We start from the raw sequence: 20,356 nt of genomic DNA, 5'->3' as shown, positions 1-20,356 counted from the left end.
CTCCGACATTATTGAAGGAAAAGAGAGAAACTTGGCATTTGTACCTGCCTTCAGCACCTTTGGATATCATTGAGAACTTTAAAACCGTTTAGTTACTTTTGAAGTACCGTTAGTGTTGTAATATAAGAAATAAAAATGGATGTTTTTGCTGCTTTGAAGGAAGTATCATCTGTGACATGGTTGATAGAATCTTCAACAAGTCAGAAGGTTGTGGATTCAATGTCTGCTCCAAAGAATTGGAAATCTGGGACTTGCATCCAGTTCAAGACTAAGCATATTTTGGATGTTCGATTTATTTTATTTTTTGGGATGAGATCCCATCAGTTTGATTGTTTGGCAGTTTACTTAGGGAAAAAAGTGGGAGATGTATTATTTACTTTATTGGAAATACTTATCTCATAAATTCTATGTCCCTGAGGCATGGGCAAAAGGGATATATGTTGTGATTTTAATTATATTCCTTGTAAGTGAGATGCATGGGACATGGAGGTATTTCCTTTTCTCATAAACTAATAATAGATTTAAAGTGTAGAATTGTAGTTTACCTGCTATTCAAATCTGATTACCATCCAATTTCTTTTAAAGGAACTCAGTCTTCGGAAGAAGGGCTTGGAGTGTTTGGTTTCAATTTTGAAGTGTATGGTGGAATGGAGTAAGGATCTATATGTGAATCCAAACTCGCAGACCAGTCTTGGTAGGATTTTTTTTTTTGCATTCCTCTTTTGTCTGGTAACATTTATTGTATTTTAAAATTTGAATGAACTTGCAGCACAAACTTGATGGTACAAAAAATAAGGACACAAAAGTTCGGATAGTCTGGAGGGTTGTCAGAGGTTACAGCAGGACACCTATAGGATGCAGAACTGGCCTGAGAAGTGGCAGATGGTGTTCCACCCAGATAAGTGTGAAGTATCCTTCTTCAAGAAACAGGGTTTTCCTTCCTCCACTATTGATGCTGCCTATACCCACATCTCCTATTTCCCAGACATCCACACTCACCCCATCTTCCCACCACTCTTAGAAGGGATGGAGTTCCTGTGACCCCATGATCCTCCGCATCCAACACATCATTCTCTGTAAATTCTGCCATCTGTTTTGGGATCCTACCATCAAACACATCATTACCCTCCACTCTCTGCTTTCCATAGGGATTGCTCCTCTGATTCCCTTGTCCATTCATCCCTCCCCACTAATTATCCTCCTGGCACGTATCCCTGCAAGTGACAGAAATTCTACACCTGCCCATTCACCTCCTCCCTCACCTCAAACAGTCCTTCCAGGTGATGCAACACTTCACCCAAGAATCTGTTGGAGTTATCTGTATCCGGACCTGCCAATCAGGTCTCTACATTGGTGAGACCTGATGTAAATTGAGGGACTACTTTGTTGAGAACCTCTGTTCCATCCACCAAAAGTGGAATTAACTTTTGGCCAACCATTCTAATTCCAATCCCCATTCCTGTTCCGACATGTTGGTCCATGACCAGAGGCCTCTCTCAGAGTGGAAGAGCAACACCTCATATTCCATCTAGGTAGCCTCCATCCTGATGGCCTGAACAATGATTTCAAAGCTACAAGTAAATTTATTATCTATGTACATATAAGTCACCATATACAACCCTCACATTCTCCTGCCGGTAATTTTTTTGCCCCCCCCCTTACCTCTTTCACTATTCCCCACTCTGGCCTCTTACTCTTCTCAACTGCCTATCACCTACCCCTGGTGTCCCTCTTCCTTCCCCTTCTCCATTGGCCTACTCTCCTTCCCTCCTTTACCTTCCCACCCACCTGGCTTCACCTATCACCTTCCAGCTGGTCCTGCTTCCCTCCTCCCCCCCCCCCCCACCTTTTTATTCTGGCATTTTCTTCCTTCCTTCCCAGTCCTGAAGAAGGGTCTCTGCCGGACACTTCAGCTATTTATTCATTTCCATAGATGCTGCCTGACCTGCTGAATTCCTCCAGCATTTTTTTCTGTGTTGCTCCTCAATGTTTCTGCTCTTTTATGCAATTCATTAGGCTGCTTGCTTACCTTTAATCAGTCAATTGATATCCCAACAATTTATCTCAGCAACATTACATGGCATCCTGACCACCTGCATCATATAACCTGGGAAGAGCAACGCAACCAGGCCAGATTTTGTTGAAACAAAGTACTTGGTAAAATTTGCAATAGTTGGGTTTTATTCAGTATTCTCTTTTCCTGGAATTGCAAATGACATGTCCTATGGTAAGTGGAATCTTGTAAGTGGAAGGAATAACAGAGAAAGGTGGAATAAGATTAACCAGATACAAAAAAAGAGAAATGGAGAACTATGAATTTCAACATAAAAGCAAGCAAAAGCAAAATTCGGAAATATAATCACTAAGATTGTAAAATCTATAGAGTCCTGAATACATAATCTCACCCATTATGAAAACAAAAGATAGTTTCTCACAATATAGTTTGTTCTGTATTTTGTCCCATATTTAAGGTTTCATTATTGACTCTTCTAGATCTAGATCAATTTGTGCAATTTCAATTAACTGCAATAAAAATTTGCCATTGAGACATTCATGCTTAGTTAAAACTTTCTGCTATTTCTTAATGGCTATCTTAATCAGGAAGGGCAGGTATGTAATATTGTAGTAATTTATTAGTTTGAATTTCTTTAATAGGATTAGTATTTTACAAGTTGATAGATTCAAGTGTAGATTTTAGTTGGTTTTTAGTTTGTGCAATTATTAGCTGTAGCTGTATATTAGCTCATCTTGTGAAATTCAAATGATAAACCACAGGGATATATTGCAGTGTTTTCTCTTTTTTTTGTATCCAAGCACTTGTAGTTTTCAAGGACCAACCCATTGCATTGTACCAAATAGAAAGAAGTTAATTTACAGATTTTCCACCATATCAGTATTTTTTCCAATACTTAAATATTGAACTTTGTTTTCTCTTCATTGTTCTTCACATGCTTGCTCTGACAGAAATAAACTTTACTATTTGATATTGCGACATGTTTCTACTTTAAAGATAGATGCACACTGTGAAATAGTTAGGTTTATTTTTCTATTAATGCGCTAATCACTTACTTAGTTTGTATTGTTCTTGTGAAAGAACCTTGTTAGGAGCCAACTTGAGTTGCATAAAACTCAGATTCTTCATATGTTAGACTGCTAGCTGAAATTTAAAACTTAAAAGTTCCAGCACTAACACAAAAAAAATTGCTTAATTTTAAACATGAATTTATTTTTCTGTTATAAATTTCAAGATATCTAGACACGTCCCAAATTGAATGATTTACTTAAAGGCACCATTTTGCAGTGTCCTTTGCAGTAAGGTGGTAATTGTGACAAAAGTCAGAAAAAAAAAATCAAGCTACCTATAATAATCTGCCTAGTTTGTGGAATAAATCAAAAATATTTTGTGAAACAATGATTCACTATGCTTGTATATTTTAAGGAGGGTGTATATTCTAAGTGTCTTTTGCAATCTTTTTCTCAATCCTTTTTGGCTATAGGCCAAGAAAAATCTTCAGAGCAAGACAACAATGAAAGCAAGTATCCTGACACAATAAATCGATATGGGAGTATCAATTCCTTGGATTCCACAGCATCATCAGGCATTGGCAGCTATAGTACACAGACTTCTGGTGCAGACAACCCGGAACAGTATGAAGTTTTGAAACAGCAAAAGGAAATTATAGAACAAGGGATTGACCTGTAAGTCTGTTACAAGTCAGAATACATTGTTGATTCCTTTTGAGAACTGTTTTATTTATGCATTTTGTACAATTAGGTATAATAACATGAGAAATTTGAAAGATGTTATGAATGAATTTAAAATTGGTATATCCAAAAGCTGAAATAGCTTTGCTATGAAGAGTGACATTTTCACAGTTCATCTCTGGTCAAAGTAAAATTTTAAAGGTTATTGATAGAGTTGGAAGTAAATGCCAAATGAATAAGGAATCCCAACTATTTTAAAATGAATTGCAAAGTTGACTTTGTCATCAACCTTTCCCAAGTGTTGTAGTTAGATAGACTTGTATCCATGAGTTCAGTGTTCCATTGTCTTACCATTGTAGTATCCCAGAGGTGGATGTAGATGGGGATCTGAAACTCATGCCAAGAAGGCTGTTCTGGGGAAAAGATGGTCATCTGTCCCTGATTCCAGACACAGTCAGGTCTCATTTGACCAAAGCACCATCTGAATGGTCCTTTGGTTCGACATCATCTATGCCTCTGAGATGTAGATGAATATCAGGAATGGCCAGAAGTTCTGTTTTTGGTCTATATTTATACCCAGCACAGCTGATGCCACGGGAAATTGTTGACCATGCTTTGCAACTGACATGCGAAAGGTCAGACTGGGTAGAAACAGTCTGAAAGGCAGTGAGGATGGCAACTCCTGATAAACTGAAGAAAGCTCAACTGCCACTGGTGCTGGGCACAGGAGTGAGCAATGTCATTACAGCCATGTGTTCCCAACCAGTCATGAATGATGTATACATTCATAGTATTTAGGCTGCCTCTCAAGATGCTGACCATTGGAACTCGAATAACTTCCACTTTGAAGCCTCCCAGTGTTCCTAACTTCACATTGTTCAGGGTGGTGTTGCAATGACAGCCTTGCACTCAACATTAGTAAGACCAAGGAATTGATTGTGGTCTTCAAGAAGCAAGGGAGCACACACCAGTCCGCATTGGATCAGAAATGGAAAGCGTGAGCAATTTCAGGTTATTGCATGTCACCATCTCTATCCTGGGCCCATCATATTGATACAATTGCAAAGAAGGCATGACAGCAGGTATATTTCATTAAGAGTGTGAGGAGAGTTGGTACCAAAGACACTTGCAAATTTCAGTAGATTCACTGTGGAGAGCATTCTAATTGGTTGCATCACTGTTTGCTATGGATGGGAAAAAGCTGCGGAAAGCTGTAAGCTCTGCCAGCTCCATCATGAGCACCAGCCTCCCCAGCATCCAGGACACCTTCAAAAGGCGATGCCTCAAGAAGTGGGATACGTTATTAAGGACCCTATCACCCAGGGCATGCTGTATTTTTCATTGCTGCCATCAGGAAGGAGGTACAGAAGCCTGAAGGTGCACACTCAATATTTTAAGAACAGTTTCTTCCCCTCCACCATCAGATTTATCAGATTTCAGGATAGGCAATGAACCTCCCCCCACCACTCCCCCATGTACAGTGCCTCACTATTTTTTTGCTTTCTTTTTGCACTAATTAATTATGTATGTGTATATATGTATATATAGTGTTACTTTTTAAATTTATGTATTGCACTATTCTGCTGCCACAAAACAACAAATTTCATGACATATGACAGTGATATTAAACCTGATTCTCATTCTTGTAGATGTATTCAAATATTTTCAAGTTGTATGGTGAACATCAGTCTCACTTCTGCAGCAATTTATCTACTTGGAATGTATTCTACTGCTAATACATAAAGTTATGCTTCCTCATCAAAGGAAATACTTGTGTTTCGTTTCATATTTGGATAACGTTTTAAAATTGATTAGTTCATAAGTTTGAAATACATTTTAATAATCATGGAGTCAGCCAAATATAGGCCTAAGTTTTGATATAGTTGTTTATTATTTATTCAGATTTAATAAAAAACCAAAAAGAGGAATACAGTATCTCCAGGAGCAAGGAATGCTTGGCACGACACCTGATGATATTGCCCAATTTCTACATCAAGAAGAACGATTAGATACGGTAAGCAGCTAAAACAACCCCAAGAAAGATTCAGAAAAATAAATCTTGAATCATATTTCAGTGGTCTTACATTAAATTTCTATTTTTCTGAGTGGAATTGTTGTTTTATAGAAGAATTTTTATAGAAGAAATATTTCTGATAGTGATGTGAAAAGTCTTTAGAATAAAGAATCCTATTTTTGTTAAAAGATAAGAATATGCATGGAAAATTAATAAAATGAGCTAGTAATGTTGAATGATACATCATAGGCAGTAGACTAATTTGTCTGTCCTGGTTCTTTGGAAAGGCTTTCTTGTCTCACTCTCTTGTGATTTCCTTAGAGGTGTTCAGATTTTTCATTTCCATTTATTTATCCAGTTCCTTTTAGTACTTCCATAAGACATTCGGCCCATCGAGTCTGCTCCTCCATTTTATCATGAGCTGATTCATTCTCCCATTTAGTCCCACTCCCCCGCCTTCTCACCATAACCTTTGATGACCTGGCTACTCAGGTATCTATCAATCTCTGTCTTAAATACACCCAATGACTTGGCCTCCACTGCTGCCCGTGGCAACAAATTCCATGGATTCACCACCCTCTGACTAAAAAAATTTCTTCGTATTTCTGTTCTGAATGGGTGCCCTTCAATCCTTAAGTCATGCCCTCTCGTACTAGACTCCCCCATCATGGGAAACAACTTTGCCACATCCACTCTGTCCATGCCTTTCAACATTCGAAATGTTTCTATGAGGTCTCCCCTCATTCTTCTAAACTCCAAGGAATACAGTCCAAGAGCGGACAAACGTCCCTTATATGTTAACCCTCTCATTCCCAGAATCATTCTAGTGAATATTCTCTGTACCCTCTCCAACGTCAGCACATCCTTTCTTAAATAAGGAGACCGAAACTGCCCACAGTACTCCAAGTGAGGTCTCACCAGCGCCTTATAGAGCCTCAACATCACATCCCTGCTCCTATACTCTATTCCTCTAGAAATGAATGCCAACACTGCATTTGCTTTCTTCACTGCTGACTCAACCTGGAGGTTAACTTTAAGGGTAACCTGTACGAGGACTCAGCAAACTTAGCCACAAAGCCATCTATTCCATAATCCAAATCGTTGATGTACAATGTAAAAAGAAGCGGCCCCAACACGGACCCCTGTGGAACACCACTGGTAACCGGCAGCCAACCACAACAGGATCCCTTTATTCCCACTCTCTGTTTCCTGCCAATCAGCCAACGCTCTATCCACGTATGTAACTTTCCCGTAGTTCCATGGGCTCTTATCTTGTTAAGTAGCCTCATGTGTGACACCTTGTCAAAGGCCTTCTGAAAATCCAAATATACAACATCCACTGCATCTCCCTTGTCTAGCCTACTGGTAATTTCCTCAAAAAATTGTGATAGGTTTGTCAGGCAGGATTTTCCTTTAAGGAATCCGTGCTGAGTTCTGCCTATCATATGCCTCCAGTTACTCTGTAAACTCATCCTTGACGATCGACTCCAACAACTTCCCAACCACCGACGTCAAGCTAACAGGTCTATAATTTCCTTTTTGCTTCCTTGCCCCCTTCTTAAAGAGCGGAGTGACATTTGCAACCTTCCAGTCCTCCAGAACCATGCCAGAATCTATCGACTTTTGAAAGATCATCGCTAATGCCTCCGCAATCTCCACAGCTACTTCCTTCAGAACACGTGGGTGCATTCCATCTGGTCCGGGAGATTTATTTACCTTTAGACTATTCAGCTTCCTGAGTACTTTCTCTATCATAATTGTGATTGCGCACACTTCTCTTCCCTGCCACCCTTGAGTGTCCGGTATACTGCTGATGTCTTCCTCAGTGAAGACTGATGCAAAATACTTGTTCAGTTCCTCTGCCTTCTCCTTATCTCCCATTACGATTTCTCCAGCATCATTTTCTATCGGTCCTATATCTACTCTCACCTGTCTTTTACTCTTTATATACTTGAAGAAGCTTTTAGTATCCTCTTTGATATTATTTGCTAGCTTCCTTTCACAGTCAATCTTTTTCCTCTTAATGACCTTCTTGGTTTCCTTTTGTAAGGTTTTAAAAACTTCCCAATTCTCTTGTCTTCCCACTATTTTTTGCTTCCTTGTATGCCCTCTCCTTTGCTTTAACTTTGGCTTTGACTTCTCTTGTCAACCACAGTTGCATCCTTTTTCCATTCAAAAATTTCATCTTTTTTGGAATATATCTGTCTTGCACCTTCCTCAATCTCGCATAAACTCTAGCCACTGCTGCTTTGCCGTCTTTCCCGCCAGTGTCCCTTTCCAGTCAACTTTGGCCAGTTCCTCTCTCATGCCACTGTAATTTCCTTTACTCCACTGAAATACCGACACATCAGATTTCGGCTTCTCTTTTTCAAATTTCATGGTGATCTCAATCATGTTATGATCACTGCCGCCGAAGGGTTCCTTCACCTCATCTCTCTAATCACCTCCAGTTCATTATACAATACCCAATCCAGTACAGCCGATCCCTTAGTGGGCTCAACAACAAGCTGTTCTAAAAAGCCATCTCGCAGACATTCTACAAATTCTCTCTCTTGAGATCCAGTGCCGACCTGATTTTCCTAATCCACTTGCATGTTAAAATCCCCCACAATTATCATAACACTGCCCTTCTGACAAGCCTTTTCTATTTCCTGTTGTAATTTGTAGTCCACATCCCTGCAGCTGTTTGGAGGCCTATAAATAACTGCCATCAGGGTCCTTTTACCCCTGCAATTTCTTAGCTCAACCCATTAAGATTCTGCACCTTCTGATCATATATCACCTCTTTCTAATGATTTAATATCATTTCTTACCAATAAAGCCACACCTCCCCCTCTGCCGACCTTCCTATCCTTCCGATACATCGATACCTTCCGTTGAATACGGTTGCAGAATCTTGACCTGAAACATCAACTGTTCCTCTCCTCCTCCTCCTCCCCCGCCCCACCCGCCATAGACCCTCTGAGTTCCTCCAACAGTGTTTTTTTTGCTTCAAATTACAGCATCTGTGGTCCTTAGTCCCTTTTTAAAAGTTGTTATTGGATCTGCTTCTGCTCTCCTTTCAGGCAGTTTTTTTTCTCAGTTTGCAAATGCAATCAATTATGGGACCAGTACACTGTGGCCCAATTAAGCTTCTGACCCAATTAGCTGAAGTTTAATGGAAATGTTAAAAAGTTATTTTAAAAAAAGACAGACTGAGTAAAAACTTACGTTTTTAAATGAAATACAGAACAAATTGGAGCATCACCAGTACTACTACAGGAAAACTGTGTATTAGTTCCTAATAGTTATTGACGGAGGAATTCCTCCAGTATACACATGAACAAAATCAGCGCAGGCAGAGTTCAGATACTGGACTGCCTTCATTCAATTCTGTCTATGATTGTGTCCTCCAAACCTTCATGTTCATTCTGACGTTCAAGATGATTATTGACACCTTCAGATTCTTTATAGTTTATAGATTATTGAAGTAGTGAAAGCGTTTCATTTTCACTCACAGCCACTTCTGGCATCTTGAAGCCTGAATGCTTAAAACCACAGTGAGCAAAACAATTTTGAATTATCTTGCTGCTTATTTCTTGTCAACTATTAGTGACAATAATCACTGCTTTTTGAATATAAACACATGCAACTGATGCTATTTGGAAACTAAGTTCTAAGCACGATGTAGTGTCAAAAGACCACCCAGGTGCATATAATTGACACTGGTTAGAAACTGTTTGGCAACAGTCTCATATCCCAGGTAAGTGGTATAGTGTCCCAAATAAATGAAGGGAATCCTGGCTGTTTGCTTGATTAGTTTTTTTTCATTAAATGTTGTCCCAAATAACTGGCTGTACTGATTAACTGATTGCCACTGCAGTTCTTTCAGCAGTCACCTTAAATGTTCATCCCATGTTTTGCGTTTCTATCTATAGAAACTGTTCTTATTTACTGTCCCAAAGCCTCAGTGATTTTGAGAATTGCTACCAAATATTTCCTAAATCATTTTTGCTCTGATAGTAATAACCCTTGTATTCACATTAAGTACAAAGAAACACAATAGAATCAATGAAAAACTACAAACAACAAATGTGCAAATACAGAAGTAGAACAAATAATAATAGATAAATAAGCAGTAAATCATTTTGAGAACGGGGTGGTAGAGTCCTTGAAAGTGAGTCCATAGATTGTGGAATCAGTTCAGTGTTGGGGTGAGTGAAGTTATCCACTCTGTTTCAGGAGCCTGATGGTTCAAGAGTAATAACTGTTCCTGAACCTTGTGTGGGACCCAAGGCTCCTGTACTACCACCTCGATAGCAGCAGTCAGAATAGAGTATGGCCCAGATGGTGAGGGCCCTTGATGATGGATATTGTTTCGTTGTGACACTGTTCCTTACAAGTGTGCTCAATTGTGGGAAGGGCTTTATCCACTGCTTTTTGTAGGCTTTTCAGTTCTGGGGAATTGGCTCTCACCCCATCCTCCCACCACCACAACAGGGACAGAGTTTCCCTTGTCCTCACCTACCACCCCACCAGCCTCCGGATCCAGTACATTATCCTCCGCAACTTCCGCCACCTTCAACAGGACCCCACCACTAAACACATCTTTCCTCTCCACCCCCTCCGCTTTCCGCAGGGATCGGTCCCTCCGCGACTCCCTTATCCACACGTCCCTGCCCTCGGATCTCCCACCCATCACTTATCCCTGTAAGCGTAAGTGCTACACCTGTCCCTACACCTCCTCTCTTGACACCATTCAGGGCCCCAAACAGTCCTTCCAAGTGAGGCAACACTTCACTTGTGAGTCTGTTGGGGTCATCTATTGCATCCGGTGCTCCCGGTGCGGCCTCCTCTACATCGGTGAAACCCGACGCAGATTGGGGGACCACTTCGTCGAGCACCTCCACTCCGTCCGCCACAACAGACAGGATCTCCCAGTAGCCATCCACTTCAACTCTGCTTCCCATTCCCATTCGGATATGTCCATACATGGCCTCCTCTACTGCCATGATGGGGCTAAACTCAGGTTGGAGGAGCAACACCTCATATACTGTCCAGGCAGTCTCCAGCCCCTTGGTATGAACATAGAATTCTCCAACTTCCGGTAATTCCCTCCCCCTCCCTTCCTCTATCCCTACTTCACTCTGCCCCCTCCCCCAGCTGCCTGTCACCTCCCTCATGGTTCCCCCTCCTTCTACTACCCATTGTGTTTTCCCCTATTCCTCCTTCATCTTTCCTGTCTATCACCTCCCTGCTTCCCCTCCCCCATCCCTTTGTCTTTCCCCTTACTGGTTTTTCACCTGGAACCTACCAGCCTTCTACTTCCCACCCTCCCCCCACCTTCTTTATAGGGCCTGTGCCCCTTCCCTCTACAGTCCTGACGAAGGGTTCCGGCCCGAAACATTGACTCATCGTTTCCACAGATGCTGCCCGACCTGCTGAATTCCTCCAGCGTGTTGTGAGTGTTGCTTTGATCCCAGCATCTGCAGATTATTTTGTGTTGGTATTTCCATACTAGGCATGATGCAACCAGTCAGGATACTGTGCATCTATAGAAGTTCATCAGAGTTTTAGATGACGTATCAACTCTGCGCAAGCTTCTAAGAAAGTAGAGGCACTGTTGTGCCTTCTTTGTAATGTATCCATCATCAAAGATCTCCATCATCCAGATCACATTCTCTTCTTGTTACTACCATTGGTAGGAGGTACAGAAGCCTTAGGTTCCATATCACCAGATTCAGGAACAGTTCTTAAAATACACAACTATCAAGGTGCTGAATAAGCATACATAACTTTAGAAACATAGAAAATAGGTGCAGGAGTAGGCCATTCGGCCCTTCGAGCCTGCACCGCCATTCAGTATGATCATGGCTGATCATCCAACTCAGAACCCTGTACCAGCCTTCCCCCCATACCCCCTGATCCCTTTAGCCACAAGGGCCATATCGAACTCCCTCTTGCTGTGTACATACATCTATTGATGCTTCTGGACACATCTTCAGTGATGTTCCTGGAATCATCGGGTATTTCAGGTCTTTCAACATCATGCAACCTCCTCCAGGTGACCCAGCCAGGGCTGATCAGACCCCAGCTTGTGTCCGGATGGCTAGCTACTTATGACCCCATGGCTGCCCTCTTTTGAGCCACAGCCATCTTGAGGCACTCTCTGCCGCATCGGTGGTACTACAAATGGCTCTCCTCTTCCTCTCTCCCTCGATGCCCAAAATGCTGAAGGCTCGAGCTAAAGAGCGAGCTACGAATCCCCTACAACCAACCTCCACTGGAAGACACCTCGCTCTCCATCCAGCCTGCTGACAGTTGCTGACCAGTCCTGCGTACTTGGAGAGCTTCCTTTCAAAGGCCTCCTCCAAGCTATCTTCCCATGGGACTGTCAGCTCTAGCAGCACCACTTGCTTAGTAGACTGAGAAAGTATAGCTAATGAACCAGCCTCAACTGTTTCCTGTGGCAGAGAATTCCACAGATTCACCACTCTCTGTGTGAAGAAGTTTTTCCTAATCTCGGTCCTAAAAGGCTTCCCCTTTATCCTCAAACTGTGACCCCTCGTTCTGGACTTCCCCAACATCGGGAACAATCTTCCTGCATCTAGCCTGTCCAATCCCTTTAGGATTTTATACGTTTCAATAATATCCCCCCTCAGTCTTCTAAATTCCAACGAGTAGAAGCCTAGTCGATCCAGTCTTTCATCATATGAAAGTCCTTCCATCCCAGGAATCAATCTGGTGAACCTTCTTTGTACTCCCTCTATGGCAAGGATGTCTTTCCTCAGATTAGGGGACCAAAACTGCACACAATACTCCAGGTGTGGTCTTACCAAAGCCTTGTACAACTGCAGTAGTACCTCCCTGCTCCTGTACGCGAATCCTCTTGCTATGAATGCCAGCATACCATTCGCCTTTTTCACCGCCTGCTGTACCTGCATGCCCACTTTCAATGACTGGTGTATAATGACACCCAGGTCTCGTTGCACCTCCCCTTTTCCTAATCGGCCACCATTCAGATAATAATCTGTTTTCCTGTTTTTGCCACCAAAGTGGATAACCTCACATTTATCCACATTAAATTGCATCTGCCATGAATTTGCCCACTCACCTAACCTATCCAAGTCACCCTGCATCCTCTTAGCATCCTCCTCACAGCTAACACTGCCGCCCAGCTTCGTGTCATCCGCAAACTTGGAGATGCTGCATTTAATTCCCTCATCTAAGTCATTAATATATATTGTAAACAACTGGAGTCCCAGCACTGAGCCTTGCGGTACCCCACTAGTCACTGCCTGCCATTCTGAAAAGGTCCCATTTATTCCCACTCTTTGCTTCCTGTCTGCCAACCAATTCTCTATCCACATCAATACCTTACCCCCAATACCATGTGCTTTAAGTTTACACACTAATCTCCTGTGTGGGACCTTGTCAAAAGCCTTTTGAAAATCCAAATATACTACATCCACTGGTTCTCCCCTATCCACTCTACTAGTTACATCCTCAAAAAATTCTATGAGATTCGTCAGACATGATTTTCCTTTCACAAATCCATGCTGACTTTGTCCAATGATTTCACCGCTTTCCAAATGTGCTGTTATCACATCTTTGATAACTGACTCTAGCATTTTCCCCACCACCGATGTTAGGCTAACTGGTCTATAATTCCCCGGTTTCTCTCTCCCTCCTTTTTTAAAAAGTGGGGTTACATTAGCCACTCTCCAATCCTCAGGAACTAGTCCAGAATCTAAAGAGTTTTGAAAAATTATCACTAATGCATCCACTATTTCTTGGGCTACTTCCTTAAGCACTCTGGGATGCAGACCATCTGGCCCTGGGGATTTATCTGCCTTTAATCCCTTCAATTTACCTAACACCACTTCCCTACTAACATGTAACTAACTAACTATATAGCACTAACTTTGCTCACCACAACTTTGAGTTGAATCTATGATCTACAGACTCACTTTCAATGACTCTCTGCCACTCATATTCTCAGTATTATTTTTTTATTTACAATATGTCTTTTGCATATTGGTTGTTTGTTAGGTATAATTTTTAAGAAATTCTGTTGTATTTCTCTTATTTTTCCTGCTGTTGATTAGCGGAGTTGCAAGAAAATGAAAAAGAAAATTTTGAGTATTGTCTGCAAGGAAATGAATCTTAAGGTAGCATATGGTAACATGCTTTGGTAATACATTAATTTTGAACTTTGGACACTTGTCTTCCACCATTGGACTTTTCACTGAACCCAGTCCAAAAATGAAAACAGTTAATCCTTGGAATTAATGAGTTTTGATGAGAATAACGCAGTTGATGTTGTGAACATAGACTTTCAAAAGGTGCTTGCGAAGTACAGTTGACACAATGGGAATGTGGCTTTAACTTTGTGTGGATATAGGGTTTAATTGAATAGCTCTTTCAAAGCACCAGCATGGGAGTGAATATTCTAAGGTTATCATTTCATGATTCATGTCTTACTACTGTATGTGTAAGATAAACATAATTTTAACAAAAATTACTGTCAGTAATAAGTAAGCATTAAGGGTGGTGGCTTGTTCTAGCATTCTCCAATCAGTTTTACTGGTAGGATGAAAGCATGTTATTCTTGTCCAATCCAGCCAATCTGTAACTCAGTACCACATAACTTGACTATATAGTTCAATTCCATTTCTGTCAATAGATGGTACATGAAGCTGGCCATAAATACCCAACCCTTTAAAGAAACACATAGTTCTCATTTTTAAATCTACGTTTTCACCAATATGACATAACTACTGTCTTGCAGATCTTTGTGGGATGTAAGGAACAAGATCTATTAAAGAATTGCAATACTCCTTTTGAAAAAAGACTCCCACTGTAAATTGCAAATTATTCTATTGCAAGTATGGATGTCTCTAAAGAACTCTTTTTTTCTATTTAGACACAAGTGGGTGAATTTGTAGGAGATAATGACAAGTTTAATAAAGAAGTCATGTACGCATATGTGGATCAGTTGGACTTCTCTTCGAAAGATTTTGTATCAGCTCTCCGTATGTTTTTGGAGGGTTTCCGTCTGCCAGGAGAAGCTCAGAAAATTGACCGATTAATGGAAAAATTTGCAGCCAGATATCTGGAGTGCAACCAAGGGTAAATTACAACTCTGAATAAGAATGACGTAATCTGTTGTTAATCTAACAAGTAATGGTGGTTGCATTGATCAGTAATGCACTTGAAATTGTAAAATTTTGTTTAAATTAATACTTTGTTCTTTCAGACAAACACTTTTTGCAAGTGCAGACACTGCATACGTCTTAGCATATTCTATCATTATGCTGACAACAGATCTTCACAGCTCACAGGTAAAGTGAAGAAAATGTTTTTGAAATTATTCAAAAAATATGGTATATTAAAATATTTTTAGTAGATATGGTCTGTATTTTCAGGCTGTGAAATAGATCTGGATATATAGTGCAGATATTTAGGATGCTTTTAATTCTTGTTCATGAATTTTATGCTGGGTTTATAATCTTATATTTTCACCAGAAGTTTCGGAGAGAATTTAGTCTGAATTGCAAGAAGAATACAAATTGAAAATAATGATCAATAAAACTATCCAAGCTTAAGAAATTCATCATTTCAAACCATCCAAAGCAGGGGTCCCCAACCTTTTTTGCACTGCGGACCGGTTTAATATTGACAATATTCTTGCGGACCGGGGGTGGGGGGGAGGGGAGTGTTAAACTCACCTCAACATGTCTTTTACAGTTAGGGTTGCCAACATTCTCACTCCCATATAAGGGACAAAAGTAGCAGTCAAATCCCGGGACACTTTACCCCTGGAAAGACTACCATGACCATGAAGCCTTGCGCAGGCACCTGTGTGCGCATGCACATACGTGCTGGTTTTTTTCCCCACAAATCAGTTTTGCCTTCATCTTCCCAACTATACATACATTATTTCTACTTTATATAGGCTGTGTATTTATCATATTCCTGCATTTACTATATGTTAGTGTTATTTATTTTCGGTTTTATGTGTTATTTGGTATGATTTGTTAGGTTATTTTTTGGGTTTGGGAACACTCAAAAATTTTTCCCATATAAATTAATAGTAATTGCTACTTCACTTCACACCATTTCGGCACGAAAGGTTTCATAGGAACGCTGTACCTTAGTGGGGGAAATACGGGACAAACCAATTTAGCCCAATATACAGGATGTCCCGGCAAATACGGGACAGTTGGCAACCCTACGTTCAAGTTCAACAGTGCGTGACAGGGAATGAGGAAAGATGCGGCTGACTCATATCGTTTCCTCACGGCCCGGTACCAATCCGCGGCCTGGTGGTTGGGGACTGCTGATCCAAAGGATATCTGTAACTAAAACAGTAATCAATGTTTAGAAAGAAAGCCTGGAAGCAAATAGGTACCTTTTCAGTACGGGGATATTGAAAAGTGGGACGCATTATAGGTAATGTCATGAAATGCAAAGAAAAAGTGGTTGCATTCTTGCTAAAGATTGTTGATTATCACTAGGCTGTTAAGAAATTAACAACCTAGTCATAACTATATCACATGTAATTAAAATATATTTAATTGAATTATTTGCAATTGAGCATGAAACTAAGTACTGCAACCTCAAAAATGTTGGACAAGATCATGATGCTGTTTCAATGCATTTTTCTTTCATTTGTTCTGCTGCTCTTCGTACAACACAGATTAATGTGACAATTATTCCAAATTCACTTACAGCTGTTTAAGTGCCTCAGCCAAATTGGCCACCTTGAATTTAAACAGTATTTGATCATAAATTGTTCAGTGCCACAACACAACATGAGCAAGTATGTATGCACAGAAATAAAATCCTAAATTTAAATTAAGACACTGGCAAAGGTATGACTTCAGAGTTATTTAAAGTGGACTGTGAAAATGGATTAAAAGAAATGTTAGCAAATAAACAAAGGCTACATTCATGGAGATAATCCAGAATTCTAAATAACAACACATGCTATTAAGAAATAAGGATTCAGAGGGAAAAAAAATGATCCATCTGTATCTGAGGAATTTAAGGAATGATAAAGGTTAAAAGGTTACACATTTTGGTGGTGGCCGGGCAGTTAAGAAAAAATGAATAATTGGCAGTTCACCTACAGTTCAATTCCCAGTGTTGTCTGTAAGGAGTTTGTATGTCTTACCTGGAGAGAAAGAAAACAAAATGTTCTATTTATTTTCTTGCAAGTGTATAAAAGCACAGTAAGGACCACAGGACTACTAAAATTATATAATTAAAACCAAAAAATTATTGTACCCTTTTAGAACATGAAACTGAGATATCAGTAAAGGGAAGCAGGGAAAGGGGAAAGACTGAATACATATTTGGTTTACTTTCACATTGGTTGATACTAAAAGTCTGCAGAAAATGAAAGGTAAGGGGGAAAAACTAAAACAGTTATCAGTAGAGAAAGAATACAGTACCAGGCACACTAAGGGGACTAAAGGCTGTCATGTCACTTGTATCTGATGGCTATCCTTGGGTTTTAAAAGAAGTAGCTGCAGAGATGGGGTTGCATTAGTTGTGGCATTTCAAAATTTCCTTATTCTGGAAGATCCCAATGGATTGGAAAATTGCAGGTGTAAGCCCCGATTCAAGGAAGGAGAGTGACTATAGCTATAGAAACTATAGCTCAGTTAGTCTGGCAGCTGTAACTGGGAAAGTGCTGGTTCATTTTTTAAAAGCTACTGGAAGAACATTTTTAAAAAATGCAGTCAGGCAGAATCTGCATACAGTGGTTTGATAAAAGAAAAATCTTATTTGACAAATCTATTAAACACGTAATGAAAAGGCAAAATTAGGATAACCAGTGGATACGTAGTGTATATCTGCATAAGGTTTGAGGTCATAGTATTGAAGATTGTATATTAGCATGGATAGAAAGCTGACTAACTTACAGAAAATAGAGTGAATGGTTAATTTTCATATTCACAAGCTGCATATTGTGGAATACCATTGGTGTCACTGCTGGGGCCTCAACGATTTACAAACTATTTTAATAGCTTAGGCAAATTGCAGGTACATTAACCAAGTTTGCTTACAATGCAAACACCGAAGAATTTAAAGTTGCTGACTCTCTCCACCTCTGATCCCTTGATGAGGACAAGTTCATGGATCTCCAGTTTTCTCATCCTGAAGTCAATAATCAGCTCCTTAATTTTGCTGACATTGAAGTTGTTGTGGCAGCACTCAGCCAGATTTTCATTCTCTGTCCTATATGCTGATTCATCATCACCTTGGATCTGGGCAGTAACAGTGGAGTCATCAGCAAACTTAAATATGGCATTGGAATTGTGCTTGGCCTCGGTCATAAGTAGAGTGGGAGGGGGTGGTGCTAAGCACACAGCCTTGTGGTGCACCTGTACTGATAGAGATTGTGGAGGAGATGTTGCCAATCTGAATTGACAGGGATCTGCAAGTGAGGAAACTGAGGATCCAGTTGCAGAAGGAAGTATTGAGCTGTGGACTTGAAGCTTATTGATCAGCTTCGTGGGAATAAAGTACTGAATGCCGAGCTGTAGTCAAAGAAGAGCATCCTGACATATGCATCTTTGCTATCCAGTTGCTCCAGTAATCACTGGAGAGCCTCTGAAATGACATCTGCTGTTGATGTGTTTTAACAGTGGGCAAATTGGAGTGGATCCAAGTCACTTCTCAGGCAGGCATTGATATGTTTCAACACCAACCTCTCAAAGCTCTTCATCACAGTGGTTGTAAGTGCGACTGGATGATAATCATTGAGGCAGATTACTACTTTCGTCCTAGGTGCCAGTATAATTGAAGCCTGTTTGGACTAGGTGGATACCTCAGACAGTTGAGGTGAGAGGTTAAAGATATTGGTGAACACTCCAGCCAGTTGATCAACACAGATCTTTAGTACTCAGGCAGGTACCCCATCTGGGCTGGATGCTTTCCATGAGTTCACCCTCCTGAAGATGCTCTCACATTGGCCTTAGAAACTAAAATCACAGGGTCATCAGGGCTGTGGGAGTTTGTGAAGGTACCTCCATGTTTTGATGGTGAAAGCGAGCATAAAAGGCATTGAACAACAGGAATTCTGCAGATGCTGGAAATTCAAGCAACACACATCAAAGTTGCTGGTGAACGCAGCAGGGCAGGCAGCATCTCTAGGAAGAGGTACAGTCGACGTTTCAGGCCGAGACCCTTCGTCAGGACTAACTGAAGGAAGAGTGAGTAAGATATTTGAAAGTTGGAGGGGGAGATCCAAAATGATAGGAGAAGACAGGAGGGGGAGGGATGGAGCCAAGAGCTGGACAGCTGATTGGCAAAAGGGATACGAGAGGATCATGGGACAGGAGGTCCGGGAAGAAAGACAAGGGGGGCGGGGAACCCAGAGGATGGGCAAGGGGTATATTCAGAGGGACAGAGGGAGAAAAAGGAGAGTGAGAGAAAGAATGTGTGTATAAAAATAAATAACAGATGGGGTACGAGGGGGAGGTGGGGCATTAGCGGAAGTTAGAGAAGTCGATGTTCATGCCATCAGGTTGGAGGCTACCCAGACGGAATATAAGGTGGTGTTCCTCCAACCTGAGTGTGGCTTCATCTTTACAGTAGAGGAGGCCGTGGATAGACATGTCAGAATGGGAATGGGATGTGGAATTAAAATGTGTGGCCACTGGGAGATCCTGCTTTCTCTGGCGGACAGAGCGTAGGTGTTCAGCAAAGCGGTCTCCCAGTCTGCGTCGGGTCTCGCCAATATATAAAAGGCCACATCGGGAGCACCGGACGCAGTATATCACCCCAGTCGACTCACGGGTGAAGTGTCGCCTCACCTGGAAGGACTGTTTGGGGCCCTGAATGGTGGTAAGGGAGGAAGTGTAAGGGCATGTTAGCACTTGTTCCGCTTACACTTAAGGGACCCTCCTGGCACTTATCCGTGTAAGCGGAACAAATGCTGCACATGCCCTTACACTTCCTCCCTTACCACCATTCAGGGCCCCAGACAGTCCTTCCAGGTGAGGCGACACTTCACCCGTGAGTCGGCTGGGGTGATATACTGCGTCCGGTGCTCCCGATGTGGCCTTCTATATATTGGCGAGACCCGACACAGACTGGGAGATCGTTTTGCTGAACACCTACGCTCTGTATGCCAGAGAAAGCAGGATCTCCCAGTGGCCACACATTTTAATTCCACATCCCATTCCCATTCTGACATGTCTATCCATGGCCTCCTCTACTGTAAAGATGAAGCCACACAGGTTGGAGGAACAACACCTTATATTCCGTCTGGGTAGCCTCCAACCTGATGGCATGAACATGGACTTCTCTAACTTCCGCTAATGCCCCACCTCCCACTCGTACCCCATCTGTTATTTATTTTTATACACACATTCTTTCTCTCGCTCTCCTTTTTCTCCCTCTGTCCCTCTGAATATACCCCTTGCCCATCCTCTGGGTTCCCCGCCCCCCTTGTCTTTCTTCCCGGACCTCCTATCCCATGATCCTCTCGTATCCCTTTTGCCAATCACCTGTCCAGCTCTTGACTCCATCCCTCTCCCTCCTGTCTTCTCCTATCATTTTGGATCTCCCCCTCCCCCTCCAACTTTCAAATCTCTTACTCACTCTTCCTTCAGTTAGTCCTGACGAAGGGTCTCGGCCTGA

The 20,356-nt window shown here is 41.4% G+C and overlaps 1 protein-coding gene across 3 annotated transcripts in view; it reads left to right on the top strand.

Annotated features, from left to right (window-relative positions):
- arfgef1 (ADP-ribosylation factor guanine nucleotide-exchange factor 1 (brefeldin A-inhibited)) overlaps window positions 1-20,356 on the top strand; it is a 211,658-nt gene that overhangs the window by 116,762 nt on the left and 74,540 nt on the right. For all 3 annotated transcript variants that reach the window (XM_063064730.1, XM_063064749.1, XM_063064740.1), the window contains 5 exons: window positions 586-694; window positions 3,498-3,699; window positions 5,608-5,719; window positions 14,625-14,830; window positions 14,958-15,042. In XM_063064730.1, coding sequence (XP_062920800.1) covers window positions 586-694; window positions 3,498-3,699; window positions 5,608-5,719; window positions 14,625-14,830; window positions 14,958-15,042 — 714 coding nt within the window. The remainder of the gene's footprint in view (window positions 1-585; window positions 695-3,497; window positions 3,700-5,607; window positions 5,720-14,624; window positions 14,831-14,957; window positions 15,043-20,356) is intronic.

This window comes from Mobula hypostoma, chromosome 1 (genome assembly GCF_963921235.1).
Source record: "Mobula hypostoma chromosome 1, sMobHyp1.1, whole genome shotgun sequence".
Lineage (NCBI taxonomy): Eukaryota > Metazoa > Chordata > Chondrichthyes > Myliobatiformes > Myliobatidae > Mobula > Mobula hypostoma.
The sequence above is the reverse complement of the archived record's forward strand: the minus strand, read 5'-3'. Positions and strand labels throughout refer to the sequence as shown.